The 16055-nt window shown below is 42.8% G+C and overlaps 1 protein-coding gene across 10 annotated transcripts in view; it reads left to right on the forward strand.

The window, feature by feature from the left end:
* Positions 1-16055, forward strand: part of celf6 (CUGBP Elav-like family member 6) — an 867956-nt gene that overhangs the window by 582834 nt on the left and 269067 nt on the right. For all 10 annotated transcript variants that reach the window (XR_006309810.2, XM_043680229.2, XM_043680223.2 and 7 more), the window contains exon 3: positions 10180-10228. Coding sequence is in view for 9 of the 10 variants with exons in the window: in XM_043680229.2 (XP_043536164.1) it covers positions 10180-10228 (49 nt within the window). In the remaining variant the exon portion in view is untranslated. The remainder of the gene's footprint in view (positions 1-10179; positions 10229-16055) is intronic.

The following is a 16055-nucleotide window of genomic DNA, read 5'->3' on the forward strand; positions in this document are numbered from 1 at the left end:
TTCATACATTGACCACCCCATGAAGACATTGCTCTTATAGTTTGGTGCTCAGAATGTTTAGCATCTGTTGTGAATTTTTAGTACTACGTGCAATTGAGCCACTAATAGCGTTCCGATTCGAATCCCAAATGCAGAAGAGCAATTTGAAAACACAGAGCGTGCTTCAGATCTCTACACAGATGTTGCAATGAAAGGAGGCCAGCAAGTCAACTGCAAATGTGATATTTAGAGGGGTACAGTGTTTGTAGGACCCACTTTTCTTTTATTTGGCTAGCAAGTAATCCAATGATGTAATTCACATCAAAGTACCTGATGGTGTTACAAACGTGTTACGGTGAAGAGCTTGAATTTGGAAGCATTAAAACCAGAATAACCAAAATCCCAGCTGGAAAAATATGTACTTCTTTCAAGGAGCATCTTAAAAGAGGAAAGAGAAGTTCAGGAAAGCAATTCCAGATTTTAGGCGCTTGGTACTGAGTATCATAGTCACCCTGAAAGCACAAGTGTCTCAGTTTGGAGGAGCTTCGATGACATTAGGTTTGGAGTAGCTTACAGAGATGGGTAGTGTAGTGGGGCCAGGGTGGAGTGGAGTGGGGGTGGGGGTGAAGATTGAGCTTCTTGGTGGGTTGACATTGGCAAGGCAGCAGATTGATTGGAAAACAAAGATGAGAATTTTGAAATTGAGGCATGGCCAGAATGGGAACCACTTTATTTGGCAAGACAGCATGAGCATGATTGATAAACAGGATTTGGTGCACATTCAGGTATGGTTAGCTGAGCTTTAGGTGAGTTTGCGTATCAGGAAAGTGGAAAATCAGGGAGCAACGAGCTGTGGATTGTTTGGTCCAGGTGAAGCTTGGGGTGGACCAGTTCTAGAATATGGGATTAGAAATGGAATTGGAGTGTGATATGGAACTGGGGTGAAATATGGAATTGGGGTGTGATATGGAATTGGAGTGCAATATGGCATTGGAATGCGATATGGAATTGGGGTGAAATATGGAATTGGGGTGAGATATGGAATTGGAGTGCAATATGGAATTGGGATGAGATATGGAATTGGGGTGCAATATGGAATTGGAATGCGATATGGAATTGGGGTGAAATATGGAATTGGGGTGAGATATGGAATTGGGATTTAACCTGAATTTGGGATTTAACCTGAAATTGGGATTCACTTTGGAATTTGGGTTAGGTATGAAATTTGGGTTTGATGTGTAATTGGGGTTGGATATGGAATTGGGCTTTCATACGGAATTGGGTTCGATTTGGAATTGGGATTTGATGTGGAATTACTGTTAGATATGGAATTGGGTTTAGGTATAGAATTTGGTTTGATGTGAAATTAGGGTTAGATATGGAATGGGTTAGAAATGGAATTGGCATTCGATTTACAGGCCTTGCTGGGGACTGAGGACTGATTATCCATCCCAAATATCTCAAATTTTGGTTGTCAATTCATTCAAAGTTGATACCTCTATTGTGAACTGCCAGTATACTAATAATTTTTGAGAATGCCACAAACTGATGGGTTGGAATCAGACCGTGTGAGATTAAAACGGATACATCTGTAAGAATGTTTCTCGATCTCCCTTTTTAAGGGAGGTATTGGCCTATTTAAAGTGAACAGGTTAACACCTTCTTTGAAGCTACAGATGGAGAAATTTCTCACAGAGATGATTACACGTTCTCAGCTAATTGTGCACAGTTTGATTTCACAACCTTCATACAAGGGTGTAGCAACATGTTGTCCCGGCTGCAGTTCCCCTCCCAGAGCTCCTGGAAATCTGATCTCAAAGCCTGATGACTCAATCCCATTTGTGCTCAATGGTTGGCATTTGCTGGCTTGTTTGAAAATTGTAGGCACGGATGTTTCAGGAAGAACTGTTCTTTGTGCAATTTGTTTTCTGTTTGTTTATGGGATGTGGTCGTTGCTGGCTAGTCCAGGCATTTATGACCCATCCCCAATAGCCTCACTGATGGATAAATCTGTAATTCCAAAGTACATTAGGATCAGCCGCTTACATTAGCTGGAAAGCTGCAAGTGAATGGGTGCATGTTTGCAAATTTTATAAATGGTTCCCATGATATGAGAGCTTAAGATGGTCATAGACCAGTCATCTTCCATAGAATCCCTACAATGTAGATGTGGGCTATTCAGCCCATTGAATCCACAATGGCCCTCTGAAGAGCATCCCACCCAGACCCCTCCCCTCTCTCTCTAACCCTGCATATCCGTTGGCCAATCCACCTAACCTGTGCATCGTTGGATTGTGGGAGGAAACCAGAGCACCCAGAGGAAACCCACGTAGACACAGAGAGAATGTGCAATTGCACTAGAACAATTTAGAGAAGCTTCACTCAATTAATTGCTGGGATGATGGAATAGAGGAAGGTTCAGCCAAAATTTGTCAGAGTTCAGAAGATTGAGAGATGATCATATTGAAATTTTATGTCTTTAAGGGACCTGACAGGATGGACAAATCACCAATTTGATGGGAAAAGTAAACGCAAGTTCAAAATTTAAACAAAGTCTCACAATTATATGTCAATCATCATTAACTGGTGGATTCAGCAAGGCAACATCTCGGCTATTCAGAGTCTATGTGCCAACCAATTTGCACTCTTTCCCAGTACCGTTAAAATGTTTTCCTCATGAATTAGTATCCTTGTGAAATGTCCCGTTGAGTCCAAGTTTCAACCAAATGTCTTTTCTCAATATTATTGAATTCAACTTATTGAATGGAAGAGCAGACTCAAGGGGCTGACTTGCCAACTCGCGCTCCTAAGTCATGTGGTTTTGAGCCCTGTGAATTTTAACCTGATCAGGACATGTGGTAAAACCCATTGGCAGGTTCCTTTTGTTATGGACTAAGCCAGACCACTCAAAACATTCTTAAGCAGGCAGCGCAGACCAGTTTGTTTCAGTAAGTGTACAGTGAAAATTACCGGAATAAGTGGGCGGCACGGTGGCACAGTGGTTAGCACTGCTGCCTCACAGCGCCAGAGACCCGGGTTCAATTCCCACCTCAGGCGACTAACTGTGTGGAGTTTGCACATTCTCCCCGTGTCTGTGCGGGTTACCTCCGGGTGCTCCGGTTTCCTCTCACAGTCCAAAAATGTGCAGGTTAGGTGAATTGGTCATGCTAAATTGCCCGTGTTGTTAGGTGAAGGGACAAATGTAGGGGAATGGGTCTGGGTGGGTTGCGCTTCGGTGGGTCGGTGTGGACTTGTTGGGCTGAAGGGTCTGTTTCCACACTGTAAGTAATCTAATCTAATCTAAAGTTAGCGAGGTTGATTACCAGTCTATCCAAACTAGACTTAAGTATGCTGTTCTGAACACACACAACAGTCCCAATAAGCAAACCCCCTTTAAAACACAGTACAAGAGAGGATCAAATGCTTACAGGTTGACATACAAAAGGAGAGAAGAGAGAGTTTCCACACAGCTCACTGTTTAACTCATAACTAGTTCTGGCCTGAGCTAAACTGCTCAGATAGAGAGCTGACCACTCCCCTTTCATTATATAGGTCACTTCTAAAACATGACCAATTTGGCCTGAAGTCTCATCTGTTTACGCATAAATAAAAGGCCTCTCAAAATCCTTTTCATCTCCGTACCAAACCAGTCTGATCGGAGCCCAGCCTGGTTTATTACCCCTATGAGAAAAATCAAGGATAGAGTATCCCTGAGCCAAGGAACAGATTTTAACAAAAAAAGGACTAGCTTTGTGACACTTGATGGAAAAACTTGGGTTCTAGTTTAAAATATGGAAGAGGCCAGAGGACAAGATTGGGGAGTTTTCAATCCCAGAGAAAAGGGGACCTTTCAATTCCTAGGGGAAAAGATTCACCTCTGGGGCTGACAGGATAGACCTGGTTGCTAGGAGTCAGGAGTTTGGGGGAAATCAATGTTCTGGGGGAGGGGAAAAGATGGAAGGATTTGTGGGGAAGTCAAGAGATATTGGAAAGATTGGATTGTTAGTTAGTTCCTGAAGGGTAGTTTGCACAAGTACTCTGCACCCAGGAGATGAATGAAAATATTCGCTGCACCTTAATTTTACTGCTTGGCTTCCCAGCCCTTCTCAATAGGACCTAAAAAAGAGGTTTCAAATCACGTTATTGTATTCAAAGTGGCAACATGCCTCCCACAAGTTAGTTAGTCAAAACCCCTATGGTCTGCCTCCATTCAAACCTAGAAGTCACACGACACCGGTTATAGTCCAACAGGTTTATCTGATTTCACAAGCTTTCAGAATGCTGCTCCTTCATCTGGTGAAGTGGAGTGGACTGCACTTCACCTCACAAAGGAGGAGCGCTCTGAAAGCTTGTGATTTCAATTAAACCTGTTGGATTATAAGCTGGTGTCATGTGACTTCTGGCTTTGTCCACATCGTGCCCATTCAAACCTGCAAATGGAAGTCAGCTGAGTTAAGGATACAGTTTGACCTCCCATCCAACCCAAATCCAGATGTTTTGTCACATTAAAATTTTTCCCCATTGCCTTGAACATGTTCACAATTCCATCCACTGAATTTTTCAAAAGTATGTATAACAAAACACATTTTCAAAGGTGCATGTCAATATTGCAACATAGATGAGAAGCGAATACCACCAGTAAATGAATTATGTTTTATAGCAAACAAGTTTACTAGAAACAAATAATTGTATCTTTCAAAGTAATTCGCAAAATGATGCAAACACAGAACAATATTTTTCATGCAGTCAGTGGTTTAAGTTGCCAGAGAGTGTGGTGAAGGTGGGTTCCATCGAATGCTTGAGAGAGAAATCGTTTATCATCTGAAAGGGAAGAGTACACAGGTTTATCAGGCAAAGACATAAAATGGAAGTATGGAAGCAGGCCATTTGGTTCATTGAGTCCACACCAACCCTCCAGAGAGCATCCCACCCCATCCCTGTGACTTTGCCTTTCCCATGGCTGAACTACCAAGGCTGCACATCCATGGACACGACGGACAATTTCCCACGGCCAATCCACCTAAGCTACATATTGTTTGACTGTGGGAGGAAACCAGAGTGCCCAGAGCAAACCACTGCAGACACGGGGAGAGTCTGCAAACTCCACACTGATAGTCATCTGAGGGTACAATTGAACCTGGGTTCTTGCTGCTGTGAGGTAGCAGCGCTAACCACTGTGCCACACTAGGCCATAGGCGCATTGCTCATTTGAAGAGCCAGAACAGACAAGATGGGCCAAATGGCCTACTTCTGCATTTTAACAATTCTGAGATTCTGTGAATCACTGCTTCGTTATCAGGCTAACTTATTTTTATAACTATGAGCATGTGGATATAACAGATGCAGGGAGTCTCTTCTGTTGGAAACACTGTACTTACCAGGATATTTGATTGAACAGTCCATTTCTGAGGACTTATTTTACACAGTAGGTAATTCTCAGTCAGGATTAATTTCTGAATGAATTATTTACTTTCGAGAATGAGGAGTGTTGGATGAACACAGGCCATTAAAAGGAGAAGATTAATTTTAAGGTGAAGAATTTATGATAGATGAAGCTATTATGTGGGGTATGGTGAATTGGTGGGGGGTGTCCATGTTCCGGATATTAAAAGTTGCCAAAAAGAAAGATTTCACTTTAATTGCAATACGAAGCCCTCACATATGCAGAAAATGATTTAGTGGAAAAGAAATTTCTTTACTCTGATGCTTGCTGAAGCTGACTAATGGATTTTGAGTTTGTTTTTAGGATGGTGCCCATCCCTAATTGCCCAGAGGGTAGTGAAGAATCAAACCACATTGTTGTGGGTGGCATGGATGGCACAGTGATTAGCAGTCCGCCTCACAGCATCAGGAACCTAGGTTCAATTCCCATCTTTGAGGGTAACTGTGTGTGTGGAGTTTGCAGATTCTCCCAGTGTCTGTATGGGTGCTCCAGTTTCCTTCCACAGCCCAAAGGTGGATTAGTTGTGATAAATATTGGGTTAATTGGGGGGTGGGGGGGTTACTCTTCGGAGAGTTGGTGTAGAGTCAATAGACCGAATGGCCTTTTTTGCACGGTAGGCATTCTGTATGGGTCTGGAGTCACTTTTTCTCTAAAGGACATTCTTGAACCCGGCAGATTCTCACAATCATCAAGGGTGGGGAGATGGTCGCAGACTAGCTTGTTATTCCAGATATTTCTTGAATTTGAATCCCAACATCTGGCATTGTGGGATTTGAACCCATGTCTCCAGTCAGTTTAGAACATAGAACATAGAACAATACAGCACAGAACAGGCCCTTCGGCCCACGATGTTGTGTCAAACATTTGTCTGAGCTTAAGCACCCATCCATGTACCTATCCAATTGCCGCTTAAAGGTCACCAAAGATTCTGACTCTACCACTCCCACAGGCAGCGCATTCCATGCCCCCACCACTCTCTGGGTAAAGAACCCACCCCTGACATCTCCCCTATACCTTCCACCCTTCACCTTAAATTTATGTCCCCTTGTAACACTCTGTTGCACCCGGGGAAAAAGTTTCTGACTGTCTACTCTATCTATTCCTCTGATCATCTTATAAACCTCTATCAAGTCACCCCTCATCCTTCACCGTTCCTACGAGAAAAGGCCTAGCACTCTCAACCTATCCTCGTACGACCTATTCTCTATTCCAGGCAACACCTGGTAAATCTTCTCTGCACCCTCTCCAAAGCTTCCACATCTTTCCTAAAGTGAGGCGACCAGAACTGCACACACTACTCCAAATGTGGCCTAACCAAAGTCCTGTACAGTTGCAACATCACTTCACGACTCTTGAATTCAATCCCTCTGCTAATGAACGCTAATACACCATAGGCCTTCTTACAAGCTCTATCCACCTGAGTGGCAACTTTCAAACATCTATGAACATAGACCCCAAGATCCCTCTGTTCCTCCACCTCACTAAGAACCCTACCGTTAACCCTGTATTCCGCATTCTTATTTGTCTTTCCAAAATGGACAACCTCACACTTGGCAGGGTTGAACTCCACCTGCCATCCTCAGCCCAGCTCTGCATCATATCTAAGTCTCTTTGCAGCTGACAACAGCCCTCCACACTATCCACAACTCCACCAATCTTCGTATCATCTGCAAATTTACTGACCCACCCTTTGACTCCCTCATCCAAGTCATTAATAAAAATTACAAACAGCAGAGGACCCAGAACTGATCCCTGCGGAACTCCACTTGTAACTGGGTTCCAGGCTGAATATTTGCCATCTACCACCACTCTCTGACTTCGACCGGTTAGCCAGTTTTCTATCCAATTGGCCAAATTTCCCTCAATCCCATGCCTCCTGGCTTTCCGCATAAGCCTACCATGGGGAACCTTATCAAATGCCTTACTAAAATCCATGTATACTACATCCACTGCTCTACCCTCATCCACATGCTTGGTCACCTCCTCAAAGAATTCAATAAGACTTGTAAGGCAAGACCTACCCTTCACAAATCCGTGCTGGCTGTCCCTAATCAAGCAGTGTCTTTCCAGATACTCATAAATCCTATCCCTCAGTACCCTTTCCATTACTTTGCCTACCACCGGAGTAAGACTAACTGGCCTGTAATTCCTGGGGTTATCCCTATTCCCTTTTTTGAACAGGGGCACAACATTCGCCACTCTCCAGTCCCCTGGTGCCACCCCTGTTGACAGTGAAAACGGGGGTGGTACCAGGGGGTACCACCAGGGGGTACCAGTTTGGAGGCATGAGTCAGTTGGCATCTCTTATTTTGAGTCTCAGGATGTCGGTTCCAGAAACATGAGCTGAAAAATGTGTTGCTGGAAAATCGCAGCAGGTCAGGCAGCATCCAAGGAGCAGGAGAATCGACATTTCGGGCATAAGCACTTCTTCAGGACTTATGCCCGAAACGTCGATTCTCCTGCTCCTTGGATGCTGCCTGACCTGCAGCGCTTTTCCAGCAACACATCTTTCAGCTGTGATCTCCAGCATCTGCAGTCATCACTTTCTCCAGAAAAATGAGACCAAGCATTTCGGCTGGAGTACAGCACTGTAGTCAGGGATACTGTTTTGCAGGGGAGATGTTAAACCAAGGACCGTTCTGTCCTCTCAGGTGAATATAATAGATCCTGTGGCAACGTTTGAAGAAGACCAAGAGTGGCTTGCCAGGAGCTCTCGCCAATGGTTGCTTCTCAACATATTGTGTTTATATTGGCTGCTCTGTTTTTCACATTACAATAGCAATCGTGCTTCAGAAATACTTAATTGGGCTCCACAGTCTTGGGGTGTCTTCAGATCATGAAGTCCTTTTTTTGAGCCATTTCAATATCGATTAACATCACAGTGCGTTCTGAACCTGTTATTCTCCACCATCGGCATATTCATGGCTGTGGCATTGGCCAATAAATAGCCATCAGGAGTGACTGAGTTTTCCCCTCGCCCAGTGATTGATGTTGAGGCTGTCTGGAGGTCACCGAGTGGCTCGTGTCCTACAGCAAAGAAAAGGAATTCATCATTTGAACTACTTTGCAAGGTATCTGGTTGCATTCTTGCATGTTTTGAAATGATGAATTCTCCTTAAAAGCATCTTTGCAGTTGGTTATTCAAAGGCGTTGGTCAGTCCCGGGTCCAGCTGGCACTGATGTGCCACAAAGTTGGCAATTGTTCTGAAACAGGCATAAATGACAAAGACAATGTCAGGTTTGTTGTGGGATGTTGGTGGGATTGGTAGGGGGCAGTGCACAAAAGGGAACCTGAGGAGATACCCCGGAGCGTCTCGGAGATAGGAGCAGCAGTGGGCCATTCAGCCCCTATTATCCTGCTCAGCCATTCAACCAGCTGATCTTCTCATTCAATCCCAATTTCCCACAACATCCCATTACAACTTTGATATCCCAAAGAAATCTGTAAATAGGACGAGATAGAGTAAAGGCAGGAGGGATGATCCTGATGATCAGGAAGTCTAGAACCAGGGATTACAGTCTGGGGGTATGGCATAGGCCATTAAGGACCGGGATGAGGAGAAGTTTTCATCACCATCCAGAGAGTGATAAGAGTGGAATTTTCTGCCCCAGAAAGTAGTTGAAGCCAAAATGTTAAATGCTTTTAAGAAGGAATTAGACATAGTTCTCAGGTCTAAAGGGATCAAAGAGTATGGGGAGAAATCAGGAACCATGTACTGAGTTGGATGATCAGCTACGATCATGTTGAATGATGGAGCAGGACTGAAGGGCTCCTATTTTCTACATTTCTATCTTAAAATCTATTCAGGAATTTATTCAATGACTTGCAGATTCTCTTTGGGTAGAGCATTGTCAAGATTCACCGTCCGCCAGGTAGTGAAATTCCTCCTTGTCTCAGTCCTAAATGACTGCCCATGGTTCTGAGACACATCTTCTGCTCTCACATCGTCCCCTAGGGCAAGAGAAACAGCCATCCTGCACAGTCTTGGGAGAATATTTGACGCTTCAAATTCAATTCTCTTAGCCTGCCACAAGTGTTGCTCCTGAGACAATATCTGACGCTGTTAAGTCGTAAGTTGCACCCATAACCTGGCATTGTCTGCAACACCTGAATTGAACTGGCATCTACTAGGTATGTTTGAGTAGGAGAACATTTACCTGGAGTTGGATGCTCGGCAGATTTTCAAACTACTGGGTGGTCCGAGAATCTCTCACTGCCTCTGAATCCATGTTGTACAAAGTTTGAGTTTTCCTGCAGTTGAAAATTATTCTTAAGATTTACCAACTGAGTTTGTTTCTTTTCATTCATTCATGGGATGTGGGCATCACTCACCAGGCCAGCACTTATTACCCATCCCTAATTGCCCATAGGGCAGTTAAGAGTCAACCGCATTGCTGTGGGTCTGGAGTCACATGTAGGCCAGACATGTAAGGATGGCAGTTTCCTTCCCTAAAGGACATTAATGAGCAATCAGTTATTTGCTAGTATTAAGTTCCGAGCATTATTTAACTTAATATAATTCCCTGTTTTTAGTTTGTGGTCCTGCATTGACTGGTTTTGGTCAACAACCTTTCTTGACATCTTCTTGGTGATTTCAGGTATCCGCCGTGAATTGGAAATTTACGTGTTCAAGTGTTCTGTTGCTTGGTCAGTGAAAAGGGAAAGAAGAGGTCTTTGATGGAGTCTTAGGAATTCTGTTTAAAGTATTCTCACTCTGGAGTGCCTAATCGCCCCTTTCTCTTCTTGTTCTTTGCAGATGAACCGCCCGATTCAGGTGAAGCCTGCAGACAGCGAAGGCCGAGGAGGTAGTGGTCAAATTTAAAATGAGATTTGTACCTTTAAGATGGGCCTTCGTCAGCTAAAGCCGCTTGGCTTTGACAAGTCACCACATTGTGTTTTGTGTAGTTAGCTGGCCAAGAGATTTAATCGATAATCATGTGCTTGAAATCACTGACAAATAGCATTCGATGCCAAGTGCAATTTAATTTGCCCATTTAATGTCCCTTCTCTCAATTGGCAAATACACAAATGTGTTACTTTTACTGACAATCCAGGAGTTGCTGTTTGCAAATAATCTTTCTTTTTCTGCCAATGTCAGAATGTTAAAGCAATTGCTGTCAGCATCAAGGCTGATGAATTTAATGTTGGTCTCAGCTGCTGTGCTGGGCTCTTTGGGAATGCCGGTTAACTGTTTCCTGGGCCTTTGCTACCTTTGCCAATCAGTGACATCAAGCATGTCTGATGGTGAGGTGGACCGTCTCATCTGCCCAAAGAACAAATACCAATTCAACACTCGTGAAGTCAGAGCTAGGAACTGAATGTGTTGAGCCGGCATTGAACTCAGGGCTTAAGCCTGGGAAGCTCTGGTTTAAAGTGCAGTCTGAGATTTTGCTTTAAATGCCTCGCCTTAAGAACTTCGAGTCTCTATTGTGTCATCACACTCAGTGTCACCACTCACCCGATTCAGTGTCTTCATTGCGGTAAAAGGATAATATTCAATATTCGTGTCTGTCGATGTGGTTAATTTAGCAACTAAAACAATTGTGCTCGGATGGATCTGTAACTGTATGTACTTTACCCAAATGTTATATAACTCAAAACTATCCAACTTTGACAGAAGGAAATCTACAGGTGTTGCATTTCAGTTAAACTTTCACACCCATGCCAATACTTAAAGCTTTGTGAGAGCACTGGAATTGACACAAACAATCAATTCAATGTCATGGTTCTTTGCTTTTTTTACCTTGTTTGGTGAGCTGTGTTTCCTCAAGCCCACATTCTGTGCCTTACAGGAAAGTGCTGACCATGAATTGTGTTCACATTGTCTAATAATTACTTACCTGAAATGCTGAAGTGTTTTTTTTAAAATCCCGACTGAGCTACTCTCTTCAGTTTCACTGTGGAGTCGAAATGTAAACTGGCCACATCAGTAGCTAAGATAGCTGCCAGATGCCATGATCAAAGCAGTTTCCACAAGATATCATGGGTGTGTGACCCATTCCCTGACTGTTATCAACGTTCAGTTTTTTCTCAGTTGTGCCTGCCTGCAGTCACTCAGTGTTCGCTTTTGTAACCATGGAGCCATCTATTGTCAGGTAAACCCTGTCACATCCCTCCACCATTGTCCTCGACACATGACCTGTGCCATTGGGCTAGCCAACCCCTCCACCACCTCCCTCAACCGTGCCATTAGGCTAGCCATGGATCAGACAAGAATTCATCCAATCGAGCTTCAGAGAAACAGATGCCCTAACGCAGGAGAGAAATACAGTAAAACTTGAAAGTGATCCCATCCTGTTCCAAGTTATCTTGTTCACCTCAGTACCGTGCTCCATTACGACCAGTTAATACTTCTGGAAAATTATGAACCTCTGCCCTCCTGAGTTCATTCCTTTCTTTTGACATTCACAGCATCAAATCTTTGCATTACCTTTGACCCAAAGCTGAGTTTCAAAAGCCTTGTATTCTATCCATATACTAAAACCACTTATTTCTAACTCAGTGTTGCTGTACCGTAACCTCAACATCACTGCCAAACTTTCCATTAGTTTCAAGATTCAATTTCTCCAATGCTCGGTTCCAATCCTCCATAAAATGCCAATATGTTAACATCCTGGCTATAAGATCATGTCCTGTTTGTCACTCCATCCAATCCCATTGTTGACAATTATTAATTCCCATCTGCAAAAGCATTGAATTTCGTTTCTCCTGCCACATCTCCCTCAAACTCTCCCAATCTCAACTACGTCCTTGGACCTTACTTCCATTGCAGCACCAATACAGAATAACCTCGATTATCCAAACAAGATGGGCAGGGAGTATTTTGTTTGAATAATTGAGAGTTTGGATTACAGATTGTTTGGATAATGGATAGCATTTTTACAGGACCTTGAGATCTTGCTCAGGTAATCTGAAATTCGGATAGTTGATGTTTGGATAATCGAGGTTGTTCTGTAATCTGTTGACTTTAACCCTCTGTGGCTCCCCATTTCTCCTTTGGCCAGAATGGTAATCACATTGACCTTACTCTTTAAAAGCTGCCATCAAACCCTTTTAGTTTGTCGCTCCATCCTGTTAAAGCCCATTGCATGGACCCGGTTTTCAGGTAGTTTCTGCTCACAACCCTTTCTTCATTCCTCAGCGTCTGTTCCATCGTCCATTTTCACTCATCTACTCTATACACGAGTGAAAATTTGTTACCACCCCCCTGAAGATGTCAGCAAGAATGTACATTAATTTCCTTGATTATATCATCCGCATTTAAGCTATTTCCTCCAATTGTACCATGAGTAGCCTAGTCAATTCTTCATTAGTTATCAAACAGATTCTCTAAGTTATCAAAAATGAACAAAGGAATGTAACAATTTATTTGCTCACCATGACAAATAAATTTGATATTGTGCTGGGGCGTGTCATTGTTTTTTGAATTTTAAGAGGGTGGTGTCTTCATGAATAAAAGCTTTGTAGAGTATTGTGTAGTGGGTGAATTGGAGAGTTCATGGTTTCTTTCACAGTAACACAGTGGAGAGAGTCTCATGTGGTTCATGTCATTGTACGGGCAAGCAAAACACAAAGGCCTTACATGAGTGATCCATGACCATTCTCTTTGTATCCTGTAGCCCATCAACCTCTGCACAAATATCACCTCATTGTCAGAATACTACGCTTCCAAGGTTTCTAATTCAGCATGTAAATATTTTAGCTTCATAAATAGAGATTTTACTCACTTCAAATAATGTTTAACTGTCTACTGGTTGGCACATATTTTTCAGTGGCTAACATGCCTTTGGAGAGTTGGAGTAGACCTTTCAGCCCCTCAGTCATATTCTTTCCTTCACTAACATTATTGCTTCTGTGCCTTATTTCCACTTGACTCCTACTGCTCAGTAGCATTACCGAACAAAAATCTATTCATTTTGTAAGGTGCAATTATCTCAGCTTCTTTCGTCGTTTGGAAATGAGAAATTCCATACTTTCTGAGCCATCAATAAAACAAGCTCACCCATATACTGGGTGTAAGACGTACAAGTTTAAAATTTTCTTATCATGCATAACCTTTGGCTTCCTTATTCCTTTAACCAAAGTTGTTAACATGACATTTGCTGATTGACAACAGTCACAAGTTGATGGATAATGACACCATGTTGCATGGTGATGGCAGTACAGAGATTGAAGCTTGTGACAGGATAGAAATGATAAGTTGTACACCTTGTAAATGGCTCATGATTTAAATTCTGTCTATCAGTGCATGGAGCATGAATGTGTATCTGATGACATTGAAGCAACTCTACATGGCCTTTATTTTGCAAAATGTCAATGTTTGCTTTAGATTTCAGGTTTGTCATTGCTTAATTTTTAAAAGGGGAGCTTTGCCCCTTCTCCCTTTATTTTCACTGGACCGTAGGAGAGGTGACCTTACAGAGGTTTATTAAATCATGAGGGGCATGGATAAAGTGAATAGCAAAGCTCTTTTCCTTAAGGGTGAGTGAGTTCAAAACTGGAGGGCGTCGGTTTAAGGCGAGAGGAGAAAGATTTGAAAGGGACCTGAGGGGCAACTTTTTCACACAAAAGATGGTTCGTGTGTGGAATGAAATGCCAGAGAAAGTGGTAGTTTACAACATTTAAAAGACATTTGGAGAAGTACATGAATAGGAAAGGTTTAGAGGTATAGCGACCAAATGCTGGCAGGTGACACTAGTTTAGTTTAGGAACATGGTTGATGTGAACTGGTTGGACTGAAGGATCTGTTTCTGTTCTGTATGACTCTACGACTCTGTTTTTGGATTTTAATGCATAAAGCACATTTTGGTAGAATTTCCTGGACGTGTCATTTATCAGTGGGAAGACAGCAGATCGGACTGCAGTCAGGAGCAGGAATCGTGGCTGTAATTGTAACTGAAACTGTAATTGTAATGCTCCAGTTCTCAATGACAGACTGTGACATGCAGTGTCCAAAGTGACTTGTGTCCAAAGGGATCTTGCAAGTGCAGCAAGCGATTAGGAAGGCTTTGATCACAAGAGGATTTATGTATGGGAGTAAAGAGGTCTTGGTGCAGGTGTATGGAATCTCAAGGCGACCTCACTTGGAGTATTGTGTTCAGCATTGGTCTCCTTATCTAAGGAAGGTTATAATTGCAAGGAAGGTTCACCAGGCTGGGATGTCTGCACTGTCTTATGAGGAGAGATTGAGGAAACTGGGCCTGTCTTCTCTAGAACTTAAAAGAATAAGCAGCAATGCCATTAAAACTTTTAAAAAATTAATCAAGAGTGTGATAAGATACATGTAGATGGATGTTCCTACTGGCTGATGAGTCTGGAACCAGGATGCATTGTGTCAGAATAAAGAGTTAACTATTTAAGACTGAGATAGAGTCACAGAGTCAAAGAGATGTACAACATGGAAACAGACCCTTCAGTCCAATTTGTCCATGCCGACCAGATATCCCAACCCAATCTAGTCCCACCTGCCAACGCCCGGCCCATATCCCTCCAAGCCCTTCCTGTTCATGTACCTAGATGCCTTTTAAACATTGCAATTGTACCAGCCTCCACCACTTCCTCTGGCAGTTCATTCCATGCATGTACCACCCTCTGTGTGAAAAAGTTGCCCTTTAGGTCTCTTTTATATCTTTCCCCTCTCACCCTAAACCTATGCCTCCTAGTTCTGGATCCCCCCAGCCCAGGGAAAGACTTTGTCTATTTGTCATACCTTCCCTCAGAGAGTGGCATATCTTTGGAATTCTCTGCCCCAGAGGGCTGTGGAAGGTAAATCATTGAGCATGTTTTAGACAGAAATTGATGGATGTTTAGATACTAATGACATGAAGGGATCATGCAGGAAAGTGATGCTAAAGTTGAGAGTACTGCATTGAGGTTGGGTAAATGATCAGAAAACATCTGGATGGTGGTATAACTTACTTTGAGAGTAGACAAAAGAGAAATGATCAGAAAAGGTGAAGAGGTCATGAAATTTGTACTCCTTTTTGGTAACAGTTCTTCTCATCCAACTGTCAGAGTACTGTCAGAGATGTTGTCTTGCAAATAAGACATTTAAGATATTCTGCTCTCTCAGGTTGGCATCAAAGGAGCATGGCACTGTTTTGTAGAAGGAAACATGAGGTCACAAGGCCAATGTTTATCCTGCAATAAATACCATTAAAAACAAATTACCTTGGTCAATGCCATGTTGCTGTTTGCAGGGGAAGTGATGGCCTAGTGGCATTATCCCTGGACTGTTAATCCAGAGAACCAGGAAGTGTTCTGAGTTTGAATTCCCTCATGGCAGACAGTGGGAACTGAATTGAATAAAAACCTGGAAGTAAGAGAGTAAATGATGATCATGAATTCACTGTCAGCTGTTTGAAATACCCATCATGCTCAGAAATACCCTTCAGGGAATCAACCAGATGGGTTTTCCCTGGCAATCGACAATGGCTTCATGGTCATCATTAGACACAGGTCCCCAGATTTCTGAATTGATAATTTATCAATAATACCACTAGGCCATTGTCATTCCTTTGTTGGGAAAAACCCATCTGGTTTACTAATGTCCTTTAGGGAAGGAAACTGCCTGGTCTGGCCGACATGTAACTCCAGACTCACAGCAATCTGGTTGACTATTAATTGCCCTCT

The sequence above is a fragment of the Chiloscyllium plagiosum genome, unplaced genomic scaffold (assembly GCF_037043375.1).
Source record: "Chiloscyllium plagiosum isolate Xiang-an unplaced genomic scaffold, Cpla_swu_hap1 HiC_scaffold_42, whole genome shotgun sequence".
Classification (NCBI taxonomy): domain Eukaryota; kingdom Metazoa; phylum Chordata; class Chondrichthyes; order Orectolobiformes; family Hemiscylliidae; genus Chiloscyllium; species Chiloscyllium plagiosum.